The sequence below is a fragment of the Centropristis striata genome, chromosome 5 (assembly GCF_030273125.1).
Source record: "Centropristis striata isolate RG_2023a ecotype Rhode Island chromosome 5, C.striata_1.0, whole genome shotgun sequence".
NCBI lineage: Eukaryota > Metazoa > Chordata > Actinopteri > Perciformes > Serranidae > Centropristis > Centropristis striata.
The window spans coordinates 40,798,771-40,819,031 of NC_081521.1; the positions used below are offsets into that span (position 1 = coordinate 40,798,771).

Here is a 20,261-nt window from a genome sequence, read left to right on the forward strand (position 1 = left end):
TAGTAAAACATTAAAAAAATACTTAATGTGGAATTTTATTGGTAATTTTCACTTGACAGACTTGTTTGATTGTGCACCACTTCTTGTTTTATATAGTGAACATTAATCCTCAGTGGAGTTGCTAAAGTATATAATCCACTCTTGTCAGGGCTTGTCACACAGTAAATATCTATGCCTATTTACATACCTGTTCACACCTTGTTAGGGAGCTGAACATGCACGTCATTCAGCGCCTGCTTGACGCACACATGTTTTATGATGGCTAATAAAAGCAATCCTATTTGATATCTGAAATAAAATAATTATAGTGCTCTTATATATATATGTAATGTCTTGTAGGCTTTATACACTTGATACAGCTCCATCCACTGTGTTTTGTAACATAGAAAGAGTTACACTGCCACCTACAGGATGAATGCAGACCTACACCTTTAACTTCTGGCTTTCCTCCAAGGCAACAGGAGTGTCTAATACAACAAAAAAAGGGGGAAAAATTGCACCAAATTGTTATTAATCATGAAGAAATATGGTGAGTAATAATACCAAAACTAAAAAAAAGACACAAAATGACTAAAAAAGACACCAAAAGACACAAAATGACTAAAAAAAGACACAAAATGACAAAAAAAAGACACAAAATGACAAAAAAGACACAAAATGACAAAAAAGACACAAAATGACTAAAAAAAGACACAAAATGACCAAAAAAAAGGACACAAAATGACTTACAAAGACATGAAAAGAATTCAAAAATGGACAAAATAGCCCAAGACTCCATAGAGTTAAGTTGTTAACCCATTTCTTGTTCCCTGAAAAAGGCCTACTTGTATAATTCTGAAATGTACATTATTTTCCAGTTTTGGTTAAGCTTACCTTTTTTTATTTACCTCTGGCAGTTCACCACTTACCTTTGGACCCCTTCAAGCTGTTCATTTGACTTGAACTGCTTGAATTTCAATAATACTCACTATTATTAGTGGCTATATAGGCTATAAAATAATCCTCTGGCCTTTCTCAGGGTTCAGTGAACCTCCCGGACCTGCTCTAATCTTCGGAAAGGGTGTGTGTGTCTCTGTGACAGCTGTATTAATGCAGGGTGCACATCCAAAACAGAGCTGCTCGCCAGTTTTCTGGTCTCCGAGATGAGTTATACTGTCGGAGGTCATTTCAACAAAAGGGCCTGATTTCTGTGATTTCGGCACTAATTTTAGTCCCTTACTGCTCGCTTGGCGAAAATGATAACAGCCGGTTACTCCCAAAAGAGTCAAGGAAACATTCAATACAGCTTTCTCATTGTGAGACGTTCCTCCTGACATAACTCATAATAATAGCTACTTGTGTATGACTGACTCAAGCTTTCAAACACACCCAGTGACTGAGATGCCACTCTTGGTATGTACAGAACATAACGAGCCCTCGAGCTGTGATTGATGTCTCTTTCCCCTAATTAGCTTTATCTGCTCTTCAAGATTAGGTGGTGCTGTGTTTCAGGGACAGTGAATCACGCAGCCCAGACAGGGGAAGATACACACATCTATTATGGGTTTAGGGACACTGACAGGAAGTTTTGAAATGTCCAGGACGAAGGAAGAAGGGCTGGAAGAGAGTTATAGGTCTGGATATTTACAGAAGAGACAGATATTGTGCTACAAAATCACTGTATTTAACCCTATAAACCCAAGTGTATCATATTTGATACACAAGTTTTTGAGACCTATACATCATAAGTGTGATATTTTTTTCCTGAAAAACCTGACGTGTTGAAAAAACAACAACAACTGAGCAACAAATTGCACAAAAATACAATATATAGCAAAAATGATATGCAGATTCCACTGGTGGATCAGTCATTGCTGCGTGAAAACTTCATATCAGCAAATGTATGATGTTGTGTTATATAGAAAAAAATATTTTGCATGTTTGAGGAAAATGTTAAAAGAAAGTAAAGCCTTAAAAGGTTAAAAATGTTGGGTTTTATATGTTTTTGTTAGTTCAAGAAAAACAAACTGTGAGCAACAAATTGCACAAAAAGAACTGATGTATCAAATATGATACAAATTAGAATCATATATCCCTATTGTTTTTGGATTTTTTTAAGTTATCTGTCAGCAGGTTCTATAAACACTTAAGTTTAAAAAAAAAAAAAAAAAAAATTCTGGCAATTATTTAGTGGTTCAGGCTTTATAGGGTTAAAGGTTATTAAGCCTGTCATTTAGCCTCAGTGTTATCAGAAATATATTCCTATTAAATGATTATTGAGTAAGGTAAGACATAGGCCTTTAATGATATGATGCTGCAGAAGATATGAGCGAAAGAGAGAAAATGAATGGGGACTGCTTTCCCTTCAATCAGTGGTGAACGATGACATGCCGTTAGGCTTTTTAGACGAAAACGGAAGACTGTAAACATTTACAATCACTGGGTCAAAACTGACTCGTTTGAGTAAATATTTATTTGTTTTTTTATTAAGGATCCTCATTAGCTGGTACCTTAGTAACCAGCTAGTCTTCATGGGGTCCACAGGAACAGCACAGAATATACAGAAAAAACATATTCTCAATTTATCAAACATTTACAGGTAAGGTCAATCACAATAAACCTAAAAAGGGTAAGAAAAGGAAAGGTAAGAACAACATTTAAAAATGTACAGCTTGTATAAAATAAAATTTCACTTTCTTTTTAAATACCTGTTTACTTTCAGTGCAACAGAGGTAGTGAGGCAGATTATTCCACAGAGTAATTGCTCTATGGATAAAAGATGGCGATAAGGCCTTTGTTCTTGGGTGAGGCACTTCAAATATCAATACAGTATGGGTACAATTCACAGATTCATAAATCTCACAGACTGACAAACTCTGGCAAATGAAACCAAAACTAACTGCTAGATACCAGATGATGTGAGTGGATAAATATTTCCTTGTAATTTGAATGAATTGAACCTTTTAAATAGAGCACATTGCCATACAGCACATTCAAAAGTGTCCTAAAAGTGAAGACTGAACTGTATTGGATTATAGTGACCAATGGTGGACCAATCACACATCTTTAGTACTAGTATGAGTCCTGTTAAGGTTTCTCAGGTTCGTAGATTGGAAAACCAGAGTAAACACACACCAGAAAAAATGACTGGTATCAATGCAGGCCATTTATTAGGCCACAGGAGTCAAACGTGCCATAATTGTATTCCAAATATAGTGAAAAGGTTCTCTAAAAGATTAATACTCAAGTTAAGTAAAGAGACTTGAAAAATGTATCAAAGTGCAGCACTCACTGTACTTCGTTATTGTCCACACCTGATTGTGACTGCTGCAAATATGTGTTGGATAGAAATATTATTATTATTCTAAATTTTACATTGACAATGTTGATGATGATGATGATAAAGAAAATACAACTTTTGGAGGAAGAAAAAAACAACAGAAATTGGTACGAGCCACTGTACAGTATGTGTCTGGGTGGAGGTGGGAGCAGAGGCGGGGTGGGGATGGAGTGTGATGAGAGGGGGAGTAGGTAGGGGGAGGTGGTGTTACAGACACGCTTGTCTTTGATAGCTCAGGTGGTCATCACCTGAGGGGGAAAAGAGCGTTAATGGGCATTCTCAGCAGCAGGCAAGCACAGGCTAGCGCTCCCTCTCGCCTGGCTGCCATAAACAGGGGAAGTATGCATCATTAGATTAGGCTGAGGCTAATACCTGCAGTCAAGCCCACTTCATACAGTAGCCACAGTGTGCAGAGTGCACAGACTCAACCTCTGGCCTCCTGCTGCTCCGTATGATTGGCTGGGTCAGATGTGGGAAGTTAAAGGAACACTCCACCGTTTTTTCATATTAAAACATGTTATTCGGTCAAGTAAGACGAGTTGATACAGACCTCTTGCGTCTCAATGCGTGCACTCAATCGCCCTGGCGCACGGCGCCACTTGGCTAGCACTTAGCTTAGCCCAGTTCATTCATTAGGATCCAAACAGATGGACAGTTAGAAGCGACCAAACTCCTCCACGTTTTCTCTAGGAGGTCTACTTCGACTCGGCGCAGTAATATCATCACTCCTGAAAAATCTTCTCCCCTCAGGAGTGATGATATTACTGCGCCGAGTCGAAGTGCTCCCAAGTGCTTTTCCGCCATACATTATAGTTCTCCTTTTTATCCGCTTAGAAAAGCGCCACGTTTTATTTTGTGTCGCCATACTTGGTCGTTTAACTACTCGTGTAGCTGTATTTAAATAGGGAAAACGTGGAGGAGTTTGGTCGCTTCTAACTGTCCATCTGTTTGGATCCTAATGAATGAACTGGGCTAAGCTAAGTGCTAGCCAAGTGGCGCCGCGCGCCAGGGCGATTGAGTGCACGCATTGAGACGCAAGAGGTCTGTATCAACTCGTCTTACTTGACCGAATAACATGTTTTAATATGAAAAAACGGTGGAGTGTTCCTTTGAGAAGCACAGCAGCATGATTGGTCAATTTGTGGAGTAACTACCATATGCCGTGGATAGTTATTACTGTAGATTATGTTATGTGTCAACATCTCGATTATAAGCAAGTATATTGACATAAGGTATTATGATTATCATTGACAGAACATCTTAATTGCATTAGGAGACAATAAAGTTGCCTCGGAGAGCTCAGTCTGAGTTTATGAAAGGTACAAATCAAATGCAGCAAATATCATTTCTATGGGTGTGGGTCACATTTATTTGGCCCCAGGACTGGGCACAGAGAAAATACCAGTAGAAAAACAAAAGTACAGACCAAGATATCATGTTTGTCCTAACTCCTAAAGGAAAAAAAGCAAAAAAAGAAAAGATGAAGAGTTGAGAAATGCAGACAGAAAGACAGCGAGAGAGGAATTTGCCTGAGAGGTGAATGAAGGAAAGTATGTATGGTTGCCTGTCACTTTGAGGCGCCTCGGTGTCATCTTATCACACTTCAGCAGATATTGCACCATATTTCTAATAATCTCCCTATATTCAAATTTGAACTGATCAAGCTGCATGTACAGAAAACCCTTACCACACTGTAAAAAATGTCTGTAGATTTTATGGTGAAAAACTATTAAACCATGACAGTAAAAGACCATAAAATGATAAATGGGTTAATTCAGTTTTAGTAACAATTAAATACTGTAAATGTATATCAGCCAGAACAGTATTTTTACAGGTTTTAAATGAAAAACAAACAAACATTACTCTATTACTGTAAAATACATTGGCACCGTGTTTGTAACAAAAAGCATCACTGTAATTTTTGCATTTATTTTTTGTAAAAATACTTTTTCTCACTGTTAAATGTACTAAACACTATATATCTAACAGAAATATACTGTAATATTTAATGGTAAAATCTTTAATTTATACGGTAAAAAAATGGAATAAATGCAATCTTAAACGTGAAATCAACAGTGTCAATATCTTTTTACCGTAATATTAGAAAAAAGTTGCACCGTACAAAACAGTATTTTTTACAGCTTTGTTTTGGGGAAAATACATTACTCCAGTGTAAAATACACTGTAATATGTAATTAATATAATATATATATACAAGCCGCCACTGTCATTTTTGCGTGAGACAAAAGTACTTTGTCTCACTGTTAAATGTACTAAACACCATATCGCTAACAAAAATATACTGTAATATTTAATGGTAAAATCTTTGATTTATGCATTTTCATTTATAAAGTATTTGCTTGTCAATTATATGGCAAAACAGTGTTTCTTTTGATGGAAAAACCTTTTATTTATACAGTAAAAAATGGAATAAATGCAACCTTAAACGTGAAATCAACAGTGTCAATATCTTTTTACCGTAATATTAGAAAAAAGTTGCACCGTATTTATTACGGTAAAGTTCTGGCAACCACAGCTGCCAGTTTTTTACCGTAAAAACAACAGGTTTTTTTGTTTTTTTTACAGTGCAGTCCCTTAAAACCAACATTGTGCCTCCAGTCTGACCCACGGGACAGAGAGAAGGAAGAGATCCGAGTTAGAGATTCAGCCCCGAGGGCAGAAAGAGAGGAAAGCCAGGCTCAGCCCTGCAGGAGGGGATCGACCCGAGGGAAAGTTATTCTGCAAGGCTCCCTGGGTGGGAAGGTTTACTGGAGTCTTAATCACAGGTCGACACCTTAGAAACAGATTCTCTGACCAATGGGAGAGGAGCCTCAGATGATGCGTTGCCTTGTTAACTGTCATTTTGACAGAAAGTAATGCCAGACATGTTTGGCATGTGTGACTTTTGACACCACAAACGTTATGTTTTTCACTTTTTCAATGTACTGTACTGGCCAAGGTTATAATAGTTTTGGATTTTTCATTAGTTTTAGTTTTAATTTCGTTGTGAATTTTTGTTTTCAAATTCAGTTAGTTTTAGTTAGTTTTTAGAGTGAGTTTGCTAGTTTTAGTTTAGTTTTTATTTTTTGAAAATGCTTAGTTTTAGTTTAGTTTTTATTAGTTTTAGTGTTAGTTTTAGTTTTTTTGTAATGCGTATGTGCCTTAATTTCCTTTGGTTTATCCATCTCAGCCCCAATAAGGTTATTAACTCTTACAGTTCTGGGTGTTTTGTATTTTGGTTCTAGTGTAAACATCCCAGTCTCAGTAAACATATTCACCATGTGTTGCATGTTCAAATAGAAACACTGAATTATGAATGAAAAAAGTTGACAAAGACGAAAACTAAGGACATTTTCACTATAATTTTAGTTAGTTTTAGTTAGTTTTGTAACCACAAAATACAGTTTCAGTTAGTTATCGTTTTTAAAAAACTCTCGTTTTTATTTTTATTTCAGTTAACAAAAATGTATTTTCAATTTTAGTTTTCGTTATTTTGTTAGTTTTTCGTTAACTATAATAACCTTGGTACTGACTCACTCAAAAGTTGGGGATCCTTTGTGGAACTGTGATCATAATAAAAATAATAAAAAAGTAAATTTTTATAATAATGTAATGTATTATTTCATAATAACATAATATTTCTTTATTGTAAAGCATTTTGTGCCACATTTCTTGCATTGGCTGTGTGCAGCATGTGGTACTGGAGGTTATCACTAGAGGGCACACCAGAGAAGACAAGTCAGACCATAGAGGACTACCAGATTTTCAGTATGTAACAAACATGGCAACACTCCAGGAAGCTACCAAACTGTAGATTCTGAGATCAGGGCTGAAAAAGTGACAGCAAGGCCATCATAGTTTATATAAAAGGCTCTTAAATCAAGCAAATGGTGAGATGGTGAGTCTATTTTTGTCATTTTGTGTCTTTTTTGGGTCATTTTGTGTCTTTTTTTTCGTCATTTTGTGTCTTTTTTTGGTCATTTTGTGTCTTTTTTGGTCATTTTGTGTCTTTTTTGGTCATTATGTGTCTTTTTTTGGTCATTTTGTGTCTTTTCTGGTCATTTGGTTTCCTTTTTTGGTCATTTTGTGTCTATTTTTGTCATTTTGTGTCTTTTTTGGTCATTATGTGTCTTTTTTTGGTCATTTAGTGTCTTCTTGGTCATTTTGTGTCTTTTCTGGTCATTTGGTTTCCTTTTTTGGTCATTTTGTGTCTATTTTTGGTAATTTGTGTCTTTTTCCGTCATTTTGTGTCTTTTTTCGCCATTATGTGTCTTTTTTTGGTCATTTAGTGTCTTCTTGGTCATTTTGTGTCTTTTCTGGTCATTTTGTGTCTTTTTTGGTCATTTTGTTTCCTTTTTTTGGTCATTTTGTTTCTTTTTTGGGTGATCTGAACTGTGCGTGTGAGATTCTGTTCAGTGAACAACATGCATGTTAAATTGGGGGTCGCGACTCAAAAAGGTTGAGAACTACTGCTGTACAGTAGTGATGGGATGATGATACCTCAAGGAGTGTATTGACACACTACACAAACTGTGTCATCACTGTATTGACGCTGTGTTGGTCACTCAATAGTGCCCCCTGCAGTAGTTATAAAATCATTGGAGGTAAACAAAACGAAAATGAAATGGAAAAGCTAACATGCTGCAAACCCAACATCAGCCTGTGAAATATTTAATCGCCAGTCCTTTACTTAAAATATGATCTCATCATTGTATAATTTCATTTGCTGAGTTCAATTTGTTTGCTGAGTTAAGTTGTTCATGAGAAGAGTTTAAAATTTGCTTAAAACCTTGTTTGTGTAAATGCTAAACTGAGTTGGTATGTAAAATATAGCGAATTAGTCTGTAATCAAATTCAGAGTTAAATTATTTCAGACTGGGGAAAACTTCTTGGAATGATCCATGAAGTCAGTGGAACAAGGTGAGGCCAAGCAAAAATCCAACAGCAACAGCAAAACTCCATCCAACAAACCCACAACATGTCGATACAGTTTGTTCCCTTAGAAACACACTTTGGCGCAGCACTTCGAAACGACACACCACCTGTATCGGTCACATGATTTTTTTTAAATCGATATACGCACCAATACGGGGTTTCACTCTGTGCTCGGCACATAGACTGTATATAAATAATGGACGTAGTCACCGTGACGTCACCCATTGGTTTGTGGCCCGTTGGAAGCCTCGAGTTCAGCGTTACACTCGTCGCCATCTTGTTTCCGATACAGGAAGCATGACCATAATTGGACTGTGGAGGAGGAGAGGGATCTGATCACTGACTACAGCCTCTCTACACCTCAACCTGACTGAGAGAAGCTGCTGCTAATTCATGTTAGCGTTAACTGGAGCATTAACTGGGATGTTAGTTTTGGCTAGCAAAAGCAAAAAAACAAAAACAAAATGTATCTTTCTGACCTCAGAAAACTGAGCAGCGACTCCTTGGAGTGTCTGTTAGTCCAACCAAACACTGAACAAGACATTTAATGAACAAAACGTTCAAATAAACTGTCATTAAGTGAAAATACAGTGAAAGGGTCAAAGTTATGAGACCAAACCGCTAAACGTCCTCTTTTCTATCTATATAACGTTGTATATAACTTTATTGACACGTTGCCGTGGATACGCATTGTTCTGCTTCTCTCCTGGTGACGGCTCGCCTTGTCAGTGACCTGTCAATCAAAGGTAGCCCCGCCCCAAATCATACGATTCTTTATCTTCTATTTTCTTCTAAATGGGGCCATTATTAGAACTATTGACATCAAATTGTCTTGAAGAAGATTTTTTACTAGTGATTGAGACCATAAAGTTGTCCCTGAAATTTTTTTCTGAGGTAATAAATCAAGTGAGAAGTTTTCAAATTTAGCACTGAAATGAATGGCCAGATTTCTTTTGCAGCCAAACTTAGCGCCCCCTACTGGGATTTTCGGTGAATTGCAGACTTTATGCACTTCCTGGTGGCTTCCATGCTCAGACACGGAGATTGCCGCCTGGCTCGGCACAGTGCTGACGCACCAGTGTTGTTCGTCCAATCACTAGAGTACAGTATTGCTTCTTGTGCATGTCAATTCCTTGGGACATGCACAACCAATGCTGCAAACAGACGCAGGATACGCGAGGAAGCCATCACTCGCAAACTGATCATGTAGTTAACAGCAAGTACACTGTAAAAAAAAACCCTGTTGTTTTTACGGTAAAAAACTGGCAGATGTGGTTGCCAGAACTTTACCGTAATAAATACGGTGCAACTTTTTTCTAATATTACGGTAAAAAGATTGATTGATTTCACGTTTAAGGTTGCATTTTTTCCATTTTTTACCGTATAAATAAAAGGTTTTTCCATCAAAAGATTTGACATATAATTGACAAGAAAATACTTTATAAATGCCACATAAATTAAAGATTTTACCATTAAATATTACAGTATATTTCTGTTAGATATATGGTGTTTAGTACATTTATCAGTGAGAAAAAGTATTTTTACAAAAAATAAATGAAAAAATTACAGTGATGCTTTTTGTTACAAACACGGTGCCAATGTATTTTACAGTAATAGAGTAATGTTTTTTTGTTTTTAATTTAAAACCTGTAAAAATACTGTTCTGGCTGATATATACATTTACAGTATTTAATTGTTACTAAAACTGAATTAACCCATTTATCATTTTACGGTCTTTTACTGTCATGGTTTAATAGTTTTTCACCGTAAAATCTACAGACATTTTTTACAGTGTATGTCTCCGGTCTGAAAGGTAGCGGTGGACCAGGAGTTCTCTTGTTCTGCGAGGTAAAATGATTGTTTGTGTCAGTGGAGTCTGCTGGATTTAAAAAGAGACAAACAAGAGACAATCAGAATCAGAATCCCCTTTATTGTCATTGCACAGAGTACAAGTACTAATACAGCAAAATTAGCCAACAACCCGTCCAAACGTATAAAATACTCACAAACAATATGACAGAGGTGAACAGGACAGGAAGAGAGAAATACAGGACACGTGAGGAGAGGAAAGGAGGAAAAAAACAATGAAAAAAAAACCTCAGCAACATAATCATAATACACTTCACAACATGAACAGCATAGTCAGGCAGCCATCGGTCCTGCACACTGTAAAAAATGTTTGTTGAAATTACAGTAAAAAACTGTCAAATTGCATCAGAAATAGGTGGTAAATTAAATTAAACATTGTACATCACCGTAGTAGATACTTTTAATTACTGTAAATCAAAGAATAGTAAAAAACTTTAAATTCTACCGCCATAAACTGTAGAAAACACAGTTTTGCTGTAAAAATATAACATTTTCATGTAAAGTTAATGGAGAAATACCATGATGACACAATTATCCTAAAAGTAATGGGATTATTCAGTATAAATTACAGTTTTTGCTGATATTAACATTTACATACGCTCACTGTATTTTTTACGGTGATGTTCTGGCGACCACAGCTGCCGGTATTTTACCGTAAATTAAACTTTTTTTTTTTTACAGTGCAGCTATCACAGCACTGGACGTCTATGGGGTCCTGTCTCGCTGGGGGGACGAAGCTTCAGAGGCAAGTTATAGTTAACAACTTTATCTTGTCTGATGGCAATGTAAAACAGTAAAAACATAATACATATATTGTACATATAAGCTTTTTTTAGGTGGCTAAAATTAACTTTTTTGCTGTCCTTGTTCACAGCAGAACCAGCCCCAGCTACTGAAGGGAATATATTAACCTCCTGTGACCCTGCGTCCTCATATGTAACCATTACATTTTAGGTTTGCTGGACCGAATACTTCATTCTGCTTAACTATAACATGTTGTCCTCAGTAGTCCACACTCTAGAACAGCGTTTCCCAAACTTTTTTAGCCGTGCACCCCTTTCTATGTACGAACCGGGTTGACACCCCCCCAATCCATCCAATCAAATGATGACAGGCTCAGGATCAGAGGCAGAAAGCACATAAGTTAGGAAAATGTTATAATATTTTGAGCTGCTTTGAACAAAAATAGCAGCAAGTTTAAATGAGCGTGGAGCTAAAACAACCCCGTCATTATAACACAGGTTGGAAAAATGGAAGAAGATAACTTCTTCTATGCTTCATTTTAAGATGAAGTGCATTTTGAAATTGACCAAAAATACATGTAAAAATGACAGAAAAAGACACAAAACAACCAAAAATAGATGCAAAAATGACACAAAATTATCAAAAAAGACACTAATTGACCAAAAATACATGTAAAAATGACCGAAAAAGACACAAAACAACCAAAAATAGATGCAAAAATGACCAAAAATGACACAAAATTATCAAAATAGACACTAATTGACCAAAAATACATGTAAAAATGACTTAAAAATTACCAAACAACCAAAAATAGATGCAAAAATGAACAAAAAATGACACAAAATTGAATAGCCTGCATTTATTAATTAATTTATAACACGTCTTTATTGTGTGTGGGGAAAAAAATGTAATTGTGTAATTATCAGACCGCCATTACATTTTTCATCTCACGCACCCCCTAGCAGCAGCTCATGCACCCCCAGGGGTCCACGCACCACACTTTGGGAATCCCTGCTCTAGAAAAAGCACAATACATCAATCAGTGTAAAAGTCAGATGGCAGCATCTCGGTAAAGTCAATCAACAGCTTACACCCAGACAAAAGTGGACGAGGTAAAAAATCTGTTCAGATTCTATGGTTAAAACGTTAATGTTTTTTTGTGCTTAATAGTGTTTGTAGTTTGATATTCTGTACAAATTTGACTATTTTTTGCAATAGCAACAGGCTATGACACTGCAAATAAGAAGGAAGTAGGAAGGAAGTACTCATTTCAGAACGAATAGACTTTTAGTATCGTTCTTCTAACAGTTTCAAACAGTTTTATTTACAGGTGAATTAATTGTGTTGTACAGTAAAATAAACCCATTATTTTTATTAAAAAACTACTTCCTGTTCAAAGACAATGCTTAGTTTTTGTACTAATCCTAAATATGTAGGAGAAACTAACAATACATACCAAACAAAAGCTTGGCTCTCAGGAGGTTAAATAGCACCTCATACAACCCCACTTCGATAAATCCAAACTATCCCTTGTAAACATTGCAAACATTCGAAACATCCCCATCTCAGCATTATAATTGTGAGCTTGTTAGTATGCCAATGTGAGCAGTAAGTTGTTAGTTAGCAGATATGGGGCCAGGGATGCCTTTATGTAGGCATGTTATGTTATTAATGCAATCCAGTTTAAAAATCTAACAATACTCTATTGATAAGCTCAGAACAAGAAAAGCATTGAAATGTTTATACAGCGTGTAGACTAAATGATTTACCAGATTGCACTTAATTATCTGTGCCGTTTTTACAGTCCTCACCATCAAGAACACATAATTTAATTTCTTTTCTGTCTCTTTGATGATGATGTTAATGAGGATGATGATGCACCAGTGGGTAACATTAGATCATCTGTAATCCAAATCACTTGTGTTTATCTAACCGTACCATTTATCCCTTGAGTTGTGATTTTTTTTAAAAAGGGCCTCCCCAATTTAAGCGGTGAAATTTCACAATATTCAGCAAATGAATTTGCAAGATGCAACAGGTACTGCACTTCTTTCATGACTGTCTGCATACCAATGTGACCGCAGTCTAACTATTACTCTCTTTATCTCTGCCCCCTCCGGCACCAGCATAGAAACCCCTGTGTTCTCTTTCCAAAAAAACCCTCTTCTTTAAAACTTTTGTGGTATATATACATTTGTTTGTGTTTACCCCTACAGCAAAGTCTTCTTTTTTTATGACGGATCTGTCATTTATAGAAGGCAAAGTGAATACAGCACCCTAAAAGATCATCTTGTGACAATCCTGCCCTCTTTTTTAATCAGTAGATATGAAACCACATAGTATATCTGCTGTTGTTTTTAAAGACAACATTGTGTTCTCATGCCCACGCTGGCAGTGTTTTGTTAGAAGGATTGATGCCTGTGTACACTCAAAAAAATAACTTGTTCCCAGAACGTAATAAAATTATGGAAATAATTTCCACCTTAATAAAATGCTTTAGTTTAGCGAGAAACAATTTTGTTGAGCGACAAAATGTAAATATGTCGGGTCAACATGATGTATTTGCATTACTGTAAATTAATTACCAGGGCTCAGTCCAACTAGATTTGTAAGGGTAATTGTAACATACTAACGTAATTTTATTGGGCCATTTAAACTTGTATGATATTATTAAGAGTTACTTAATTTAATAGGGTAGAAGCCCGGGTTCTTCCCATCTGTCTCCCCCCTTCACACTGTCTCTCACTATCAATAAACCCTTGAAAATGGCCAAAAAAAACCCCAAAAAAGAATTGATTTGAAATCTTAACCCATTAGAATTAGGTTGTTTTAACATAAATTATTCTTGTAAATTTTTAATTATTGCATTTTATGCTAAAACTACCTGTTTTAAAACTGTTTAACCACAAAACATAATTTTATATAGTAGAAGCTACATGTTAGACTAAATAATAAGGTGACAGACACCCAGTTTGCTTTTTTTGAGTGTATTTGTCTGATGTAAATCGTGCTGAATGTGCCAGCCAGCAGTTTCATTCTGACTGACAGCTGCTCAATATTCTTATTCATAAGCACAAGCAGCAATCAGCATAAATCATGTCATTCACTGCACTTTATACGCTTCAAGAAATATTTTTTTAACGACAGGTTGATTTGTTGTTATTTCTGTCTAATTGTCTAACTTGTCACTGATGCGCACGCTTATGACTCACAAGCAACACGCCCAGATAATGGTCTTATTGCAGTGGGAAATTTCCCAAACTCTTCACAATAACTTGCCTAGTGAACTGTACACTGTAAAAAAACATGTAGTTTTTTTTACGGTAAAAAAACGGCAGCTGTGGTTGCCAGAACTTTATCGTAATAAATAAGGTGCAAGGGTAAAAAGATATTGGCACTGTTGATTTCACGTTTAAGATTGCCATTTTATTCCATTTTTTACTGTATAAATAAAAGGTTTTTCCATCAAAAGAAACACTGTTTTGCCATATAATTGACAAGCAAATACTTTATAAATGAAAATGCATAAATTAAAGATTTTACCATTAACCCTATAAAGCCTGAACCATGAAATAATTGCCAGAAAATTATATTTTTTTAAAAACTTGAGTATTTATTGAACCCACTGACAAAAAAATAAATCAATTTGCATATATGAATTCTAATTTGTAGCATATTTGATACATCAGGTCTTTTTGTACAATTTGTTGCTCACAGTTTGTTTTTCTTGAACTAACAAAAACATAAAACCGAACATTTTTATCCTATTAAGACTTTCCTTCTAACATTTAATTGAAATATGCAAGAAAAAAATTATTTATCTGCTGATATGAAGTTTTTACCCATCAATGAACCTGTATCATTTTTGCTACATCTGGTATTTTTGTGCAATTTGTTGCTCAGTTCTTTTTTTTAAATCTCCAACACATGTATACATCAGGTTTTTCAGGAAAAAAAAAATCAGACTGATGATGTAGAGGTCTCAACAACTTGTGTATCAAATATGATACACTTGGCTTTATAGGGTTAAATATTACAGTATATTTTTGTTAGCGATATGGTGTTTAGTACATTTAACAGTGAGACAAAGTACTTTTTACAAAAGATAAATGCAAAAATGACAGTGGCGGCTTGTATATATATATTACATTAATTACATATTACAGTGTATTTTACACTGGAGTAATGTATTTTCCCCAAAACAAAACTGTAAAAAATACTGTTTTGGCTGATATATACATTTACAGTGTTTCATTGTTTCTGAAACTGAATTAACCCATTTATCATTTTATGGTCTTTTACTGTCATGGTTTAGCAGTTTTTCACCGTAAAATCTACAGACATTTTTTACAATGTACAATGCTTATTTTCACTCAAGGTGTTCAAGATATTTCGAGATGCATTCTGGGAAACAGCCTCACCATTATAGCCATTTTTTTGTCTGACAGTGGAAAAAAGAGCACTAGTGGAAAGTCTCATCATGTTGAAAGAGTGTCACTGCAAAGGTTTGACAGAGAATGATCTGTTTTCCTCTCTGACATAGAGCGGAGGAATGTAACTAAGTATATTTACTCAAGTACTGTACTTAAGTACAATTTTGAGGTACTTATACATAGTAGCTTTATACTTCTACTTCACTACATTTTAGGAGCAAATATTGTCCCACTACATTTAGCTGACAGCTTTAGCTACTTTTAAAGTCAAGATTTATCATGAAAAAATATCATCAATTTAAAATGATTATGCATGCTTATAATTTAAACCACATGAAAATAAAATAAGTAAAGTTAGCCCTCCCTGGACAACATAAATGCATCAATAATAATACAGTTGGGCACTTTCCTAATAAATGATGCGATGCACGAATGGCACTGTAATGATTGATGTTGATCCAGTATGATTTAGTATGATTATTGTGAAAAAGATGCTAATGAAAAGTTGATGATAATTGTATGTAAAATGATGAGTTACAATGTTGATGTGATTTGATGGAAAAACTGTTGAAATGAATGCAATAATGGTCAGTTTGTATCAGAATGTGTGGTAACCGGATTGATCGTTAGAAATTTAGAAATAAAGTGATTGAGAAAGGGGCGAAGCCAGTAGAAAAAGGGGGAACTCAAAAGAAGAAGGACCAAGCCAGGACATGGTGTAAGTGGAGGAAACAGGTGAAATGAGGTGAGAGGGACGGTCCAAGAGATCGGGCCATGGCAACAGTGGAAACCAGAAGGAAGATACATATATATGTATATATGTATACTATGGCATGCCGTTCAGGAAATTAATCTTTGAATATATTGAATGAATTCTTGAATATATGGAATGAAACTTTGAATATATGGGATGAACTCCATATATTCAAGGTTCATTCAATATATTCAAAGATTAATTTCCTGAGCGGCATGCCATAGTATACATATATACATATATATGTACATATACATACATATATATGTATAGCCTACTATATTCAAGGTTCATTCCATATATTCAAGGTTCATTCCATATATTCAAGGTTCATTCCATATATTCAAAGTTTCATTCCATATATTCAAGGTTCATTCCATATATTCAAGGTTCATTCCATATATTCAATAATTCATTCAATATATTCAAAGATTAATTTCCTGAACGGCATGCCATAGTATACATATATACATATATATGTACATATACATACATATATATGTATAGCCTACTATATTCAAGGTTCATTCCATATATTCAAGGTTCATTCCATATATTCAAGGTTCATTCCATATATATGTATATGTATACTATATTCAAGGTTCATTCCATATATTCAAGGTTCATTCCATATATTCAAAGTTTCATTCCATATATTCAAGGTTCATTCCATATATATGTTTATGTATACTATATTCAAGGTTCATTCCATATATTCAAGGTTCATTCCATATATTCAAAGTTTCATTCCATATATTCAAGGTTCATTCCATATATATGTATATGTATACTATATTCAAGGTTCATTCCATATATTCAAGGTTCATTCCATATATATGTATATGTATACTATATTCAAGGTTCATTCCATATATTCAAGGTTCATTCCATATATTCAAGGTTCATTCCATATATTCAATAATTCATTCAATATATTCAAAGATTAATTTCCTGAACGGCATGCCATAGTATACATATATACATATATATGTACATATACATACATATATATGTATAGCCTACTATATTCAAGGTTCATTCCATATATATGTATATGTATACTATATTCAAGGTTCATTCCATATATTCAAGGTTCATTCAATATATTCAAGGTTCATTCCATATATTCAAGGTTCATTCCATATATTCAAAGTTTAATTCCATATATTCAAAGTTTAATTCCATATATTCAAGGTTCATTCCATATATTCAAGAATTCATTCAATATATTCAAAGATTAATTTTCTGAACGGCATGCCATAGTATACATATATACATATATATGTACATATACATACATATATATGTATAGCCTACTATATTCAAGGTTCATTCCATATATTCAAGGTTCATTCCATATATATGTATATGTATACTATATTCAAGGTTCATTCCATATATTCAAGGTTCATTCCATATATTCAAGGTTCATTCAATATATTCAAGGTTCATTCCATATATTCAAGATTTCATTCAATACATTCGAAGATTAATTTCCTGAACGGCATGCCATAGTATACATATATACATATATATGTACATATACATACATATATATGTATAGCCTACTATATTCAAGGTTCATTCCATATATTCAAGGTTCATTCAATATATTCAAAGTTTCATTCCATATATTCAAGGTTCATTCCATATATTCAAGGTTCATTCCATATATTCAAGGTTCATTCCATATATTCAAAGTTTCATTCCATATATTCAAAGTTTCATTCCATATATTCAAGATTCATTCCATATGTATATGTATACTATATTCAAGGTTCATTCCATATATTCAAGGTTCATTCCATATATTCAAGAATTCATTCAATATATTCAAAGATTAATTTCCTGAACGGCATGCCATATATATATATATATATATATATATATATATATATATATACTTTTACTTGCAGGCTAATGGTCCAGGCTAATGTTGGCTAAATAAAAACCTAGGTTTACCCAAAGTATGAAAATATACTCTTATACCTTTGGTTTTATTTGGCCATGTTTTTAAGACATCTGTTGTATATGCCGAAAGACTATTTGCCTACTTGTTGTAGTTCAAATATGCACACATGCATCAGGAGTTCTGTCAGTGGTCTGTAACAACTAACAGGGACTGTTTATGAAAATTTGCAATACTGTTTGTTGCTCTCCTTCACTTCCATTGTACTGGAGAGGTGACGGAAAACATACTAACCAATATTTCAAAACCTTTGCAGAAAACTATCAGCATGGCCACATTTTGTTTTAAGAAAGTGAGAAAGTACACTTTATTGTTTAACTTATTTGGTTTGATACAGCAGCCACAATATTAGTCAGTTAAAGTCCTGAAATGTGTTAGTAATTTTCTTTCCCCCTCATGTTTGTAAATGGGGTGAGCAAAACAGTATAAAAACTTCCCAATAAACACCACTGCAAGGTGCCTCAACAATCAAAAGATATTTATCTGACAGTGTCAATCAAAACTGAACATTATCACCAAAAAATGTATGTGTTGAGTGTATTTTTCTATGTCTTCAATTGTATTGAGCACATAGATATACAGTGATGGAAATTGCAGGTCTGCTGCAACTCTAAGTTCTCGAGAATAATTTGCTTATAATGCTTTATTAATAATGTTTTTTCTTTTCTTTGTATTGTCTTGTTGCTGAACTAGCATTATAAATATACTGGCATTGTCTTGCATTACAGTAGCCTATGCAAGACACTGTTATTTCTTTAAGTTTTACATTGTAAAATTAAACATCAAGACAAATTTTTCCACCTATGGAAAAATGGCAGGACTCCAAGGCACAAGTCCACCACTGAGTCAATGTTAGCTGTCTCTGTTCTTTTCCTCTCTCTTTTTATCTCCAACTCCTGCCACATCACTCTAAGTTACAGGTGTGCTTTCTCACAGCTTTGGCAGATCCCCATCCACCTGACACATCTGACCTTGAATACACACATAAATTGCCTGTCCAGTGCCCAGCTCTGCCACAGACCACAAACAGAGCCCCGATCATCATTCCCAAACCAAGATGAAGACTTGCTCTGCCTTCTCACTGCTACTGATGCTCTGCTATCTTTGCAGAGCTCAGAAACACAGTGGTGACGATGACGTCTTGCTTCAAGCGCCTAATGTTGAGAGTGGGGAAGAGGAACAAGAGTCGGTGCTTCAGGCTGACATCTGGGCTGAGCTGAGGAGTCTGAGAGACATGGTGCTGGTGCAGCAAGTAGAGCTGAGGCACCTGACAGGCAGAGTAACCGCTGCTGAGAGCCTGGTGGAGGCCTTGCAGAGGGACAATACAGGTACACTGTCATACTGGACTCGCCTTATAACAAAATGACTGTAGCTAAGATTACATGAATACTCTTGTTACAGCAATGGAGGCCAGGATGACGGCTGCTGAGAGGTCAGCAGAGGAGCTGCAGATGGAGAATGATGGTAAATAGTGTGCCATAGCTTCACATTGTTATTATTTCTTGTGTTAAATCTCTAATTTGTTAATCTTTACAGCATGTTTTGACTTTTTTGTCACTTCAGCTCAAGCTATAGAACTTGCAGTCACTCAGCAGAAGCTCACAGTCAGTGAAGGCCGGGTGGAGGAGCTGGAGACACAGCAGGAAGGTAAAGACTAAGGATTCATGATTCGCTATGAATTGTATGGTTATTAATGTATGTCTTGTGATTTAGTTAGCAGGGCAGAAACCTAAAAATACCAACCAAGGTTATGATTTTTGCCTCTGTGCTTTCTGTATGCGCCATGTTTTGACATTAAGGTATTTTTCCTGTTGAATCGTCGTTGACATGTAAACCTTCATGATATGATTCCACTTTAGCTCAAGCTACAGAGCTTGCAGTCATTCAGCAGAAGCTCACAGTCAGTGAAGGCCGGGTAGAAGAGCTGGAGACACAGCAGGAAGGTAAGGACTAGGGTTTTTTGATTTGTGTAATGAATTATGTGCATATGGTTGTGAATGTGTCTCATATCATGAGTATATGTGCACTTGAAGTACGGAAAGTAATTCAGAATTGATTTTGTGGTCTTTAATTTTTCCACAGTGAGGAAAGTGGCTTTTTCTGCCTCTCTTCTGACATCTGGTGAAGGTAACACGAGCAACCAAGAAGATTATGAACCACTCGTCTACAAAAATGTCTTCACCAACATTGGAAACCACTACAACCTAAACACAGGTAGTGTGAATAGCCGTTTTTTTA

At 35.2% G+C, this 20,261-nt stretch overlaps 1 protein-coding gene across 1 annotated transcript; it reads left to right on the plus strand.

The window, feature by feature from the left end:
* The first annotated feature begins 19,029 nt into the window (after positions 1–19,029).
* Positions 19,030–19,977, plus strand: LOC131971576 (ciliary rootlet coiled-coil protein 2-like). The gene is made up of 4 exons (XM_059333083.1): positions 19,030–19,351; positions 19,425–19,487; positions 19,587–19,670; positions 19,883–19,977. The coding sequence occupies exons 1-4, from the start codon at positions 19,081–19,083 to the stop codon at positions 19,975–19,977; spliced, it is 513 nt and encodes a 170-aa protein (XP_059189066.1). The 5' UTR covers positions 19,030–19,080.
* The last annotated feature ends 284 nt before the right edge of the window (positions 19,978–20,261 follow it).

Bases quoted from the DNA above. Each gene is read 5' to 3' on its own strand.
- LOC131971576 (XM_059333083.1), top strand. From the start codon at position 19,081: ATGAAGACTTGCTCTGCCTTCTCACTGCTACTGATGCTCTGCTATCTT. The intron at 19,352-19,424 runs GTACACTGTCAT...CTCTTGTTACAG, and splicing joins CTTGCAGAGGGACAATACAG to CAATGGAGGCCAGGATGACG. The intron at 19,671-19,882 runs GTAAAGACTAAG...ATTCCACTTTAG, and splicing joins GCTGGAGACACAGCAGGAAG to CTCAAGCTACAGAGCTTGCA.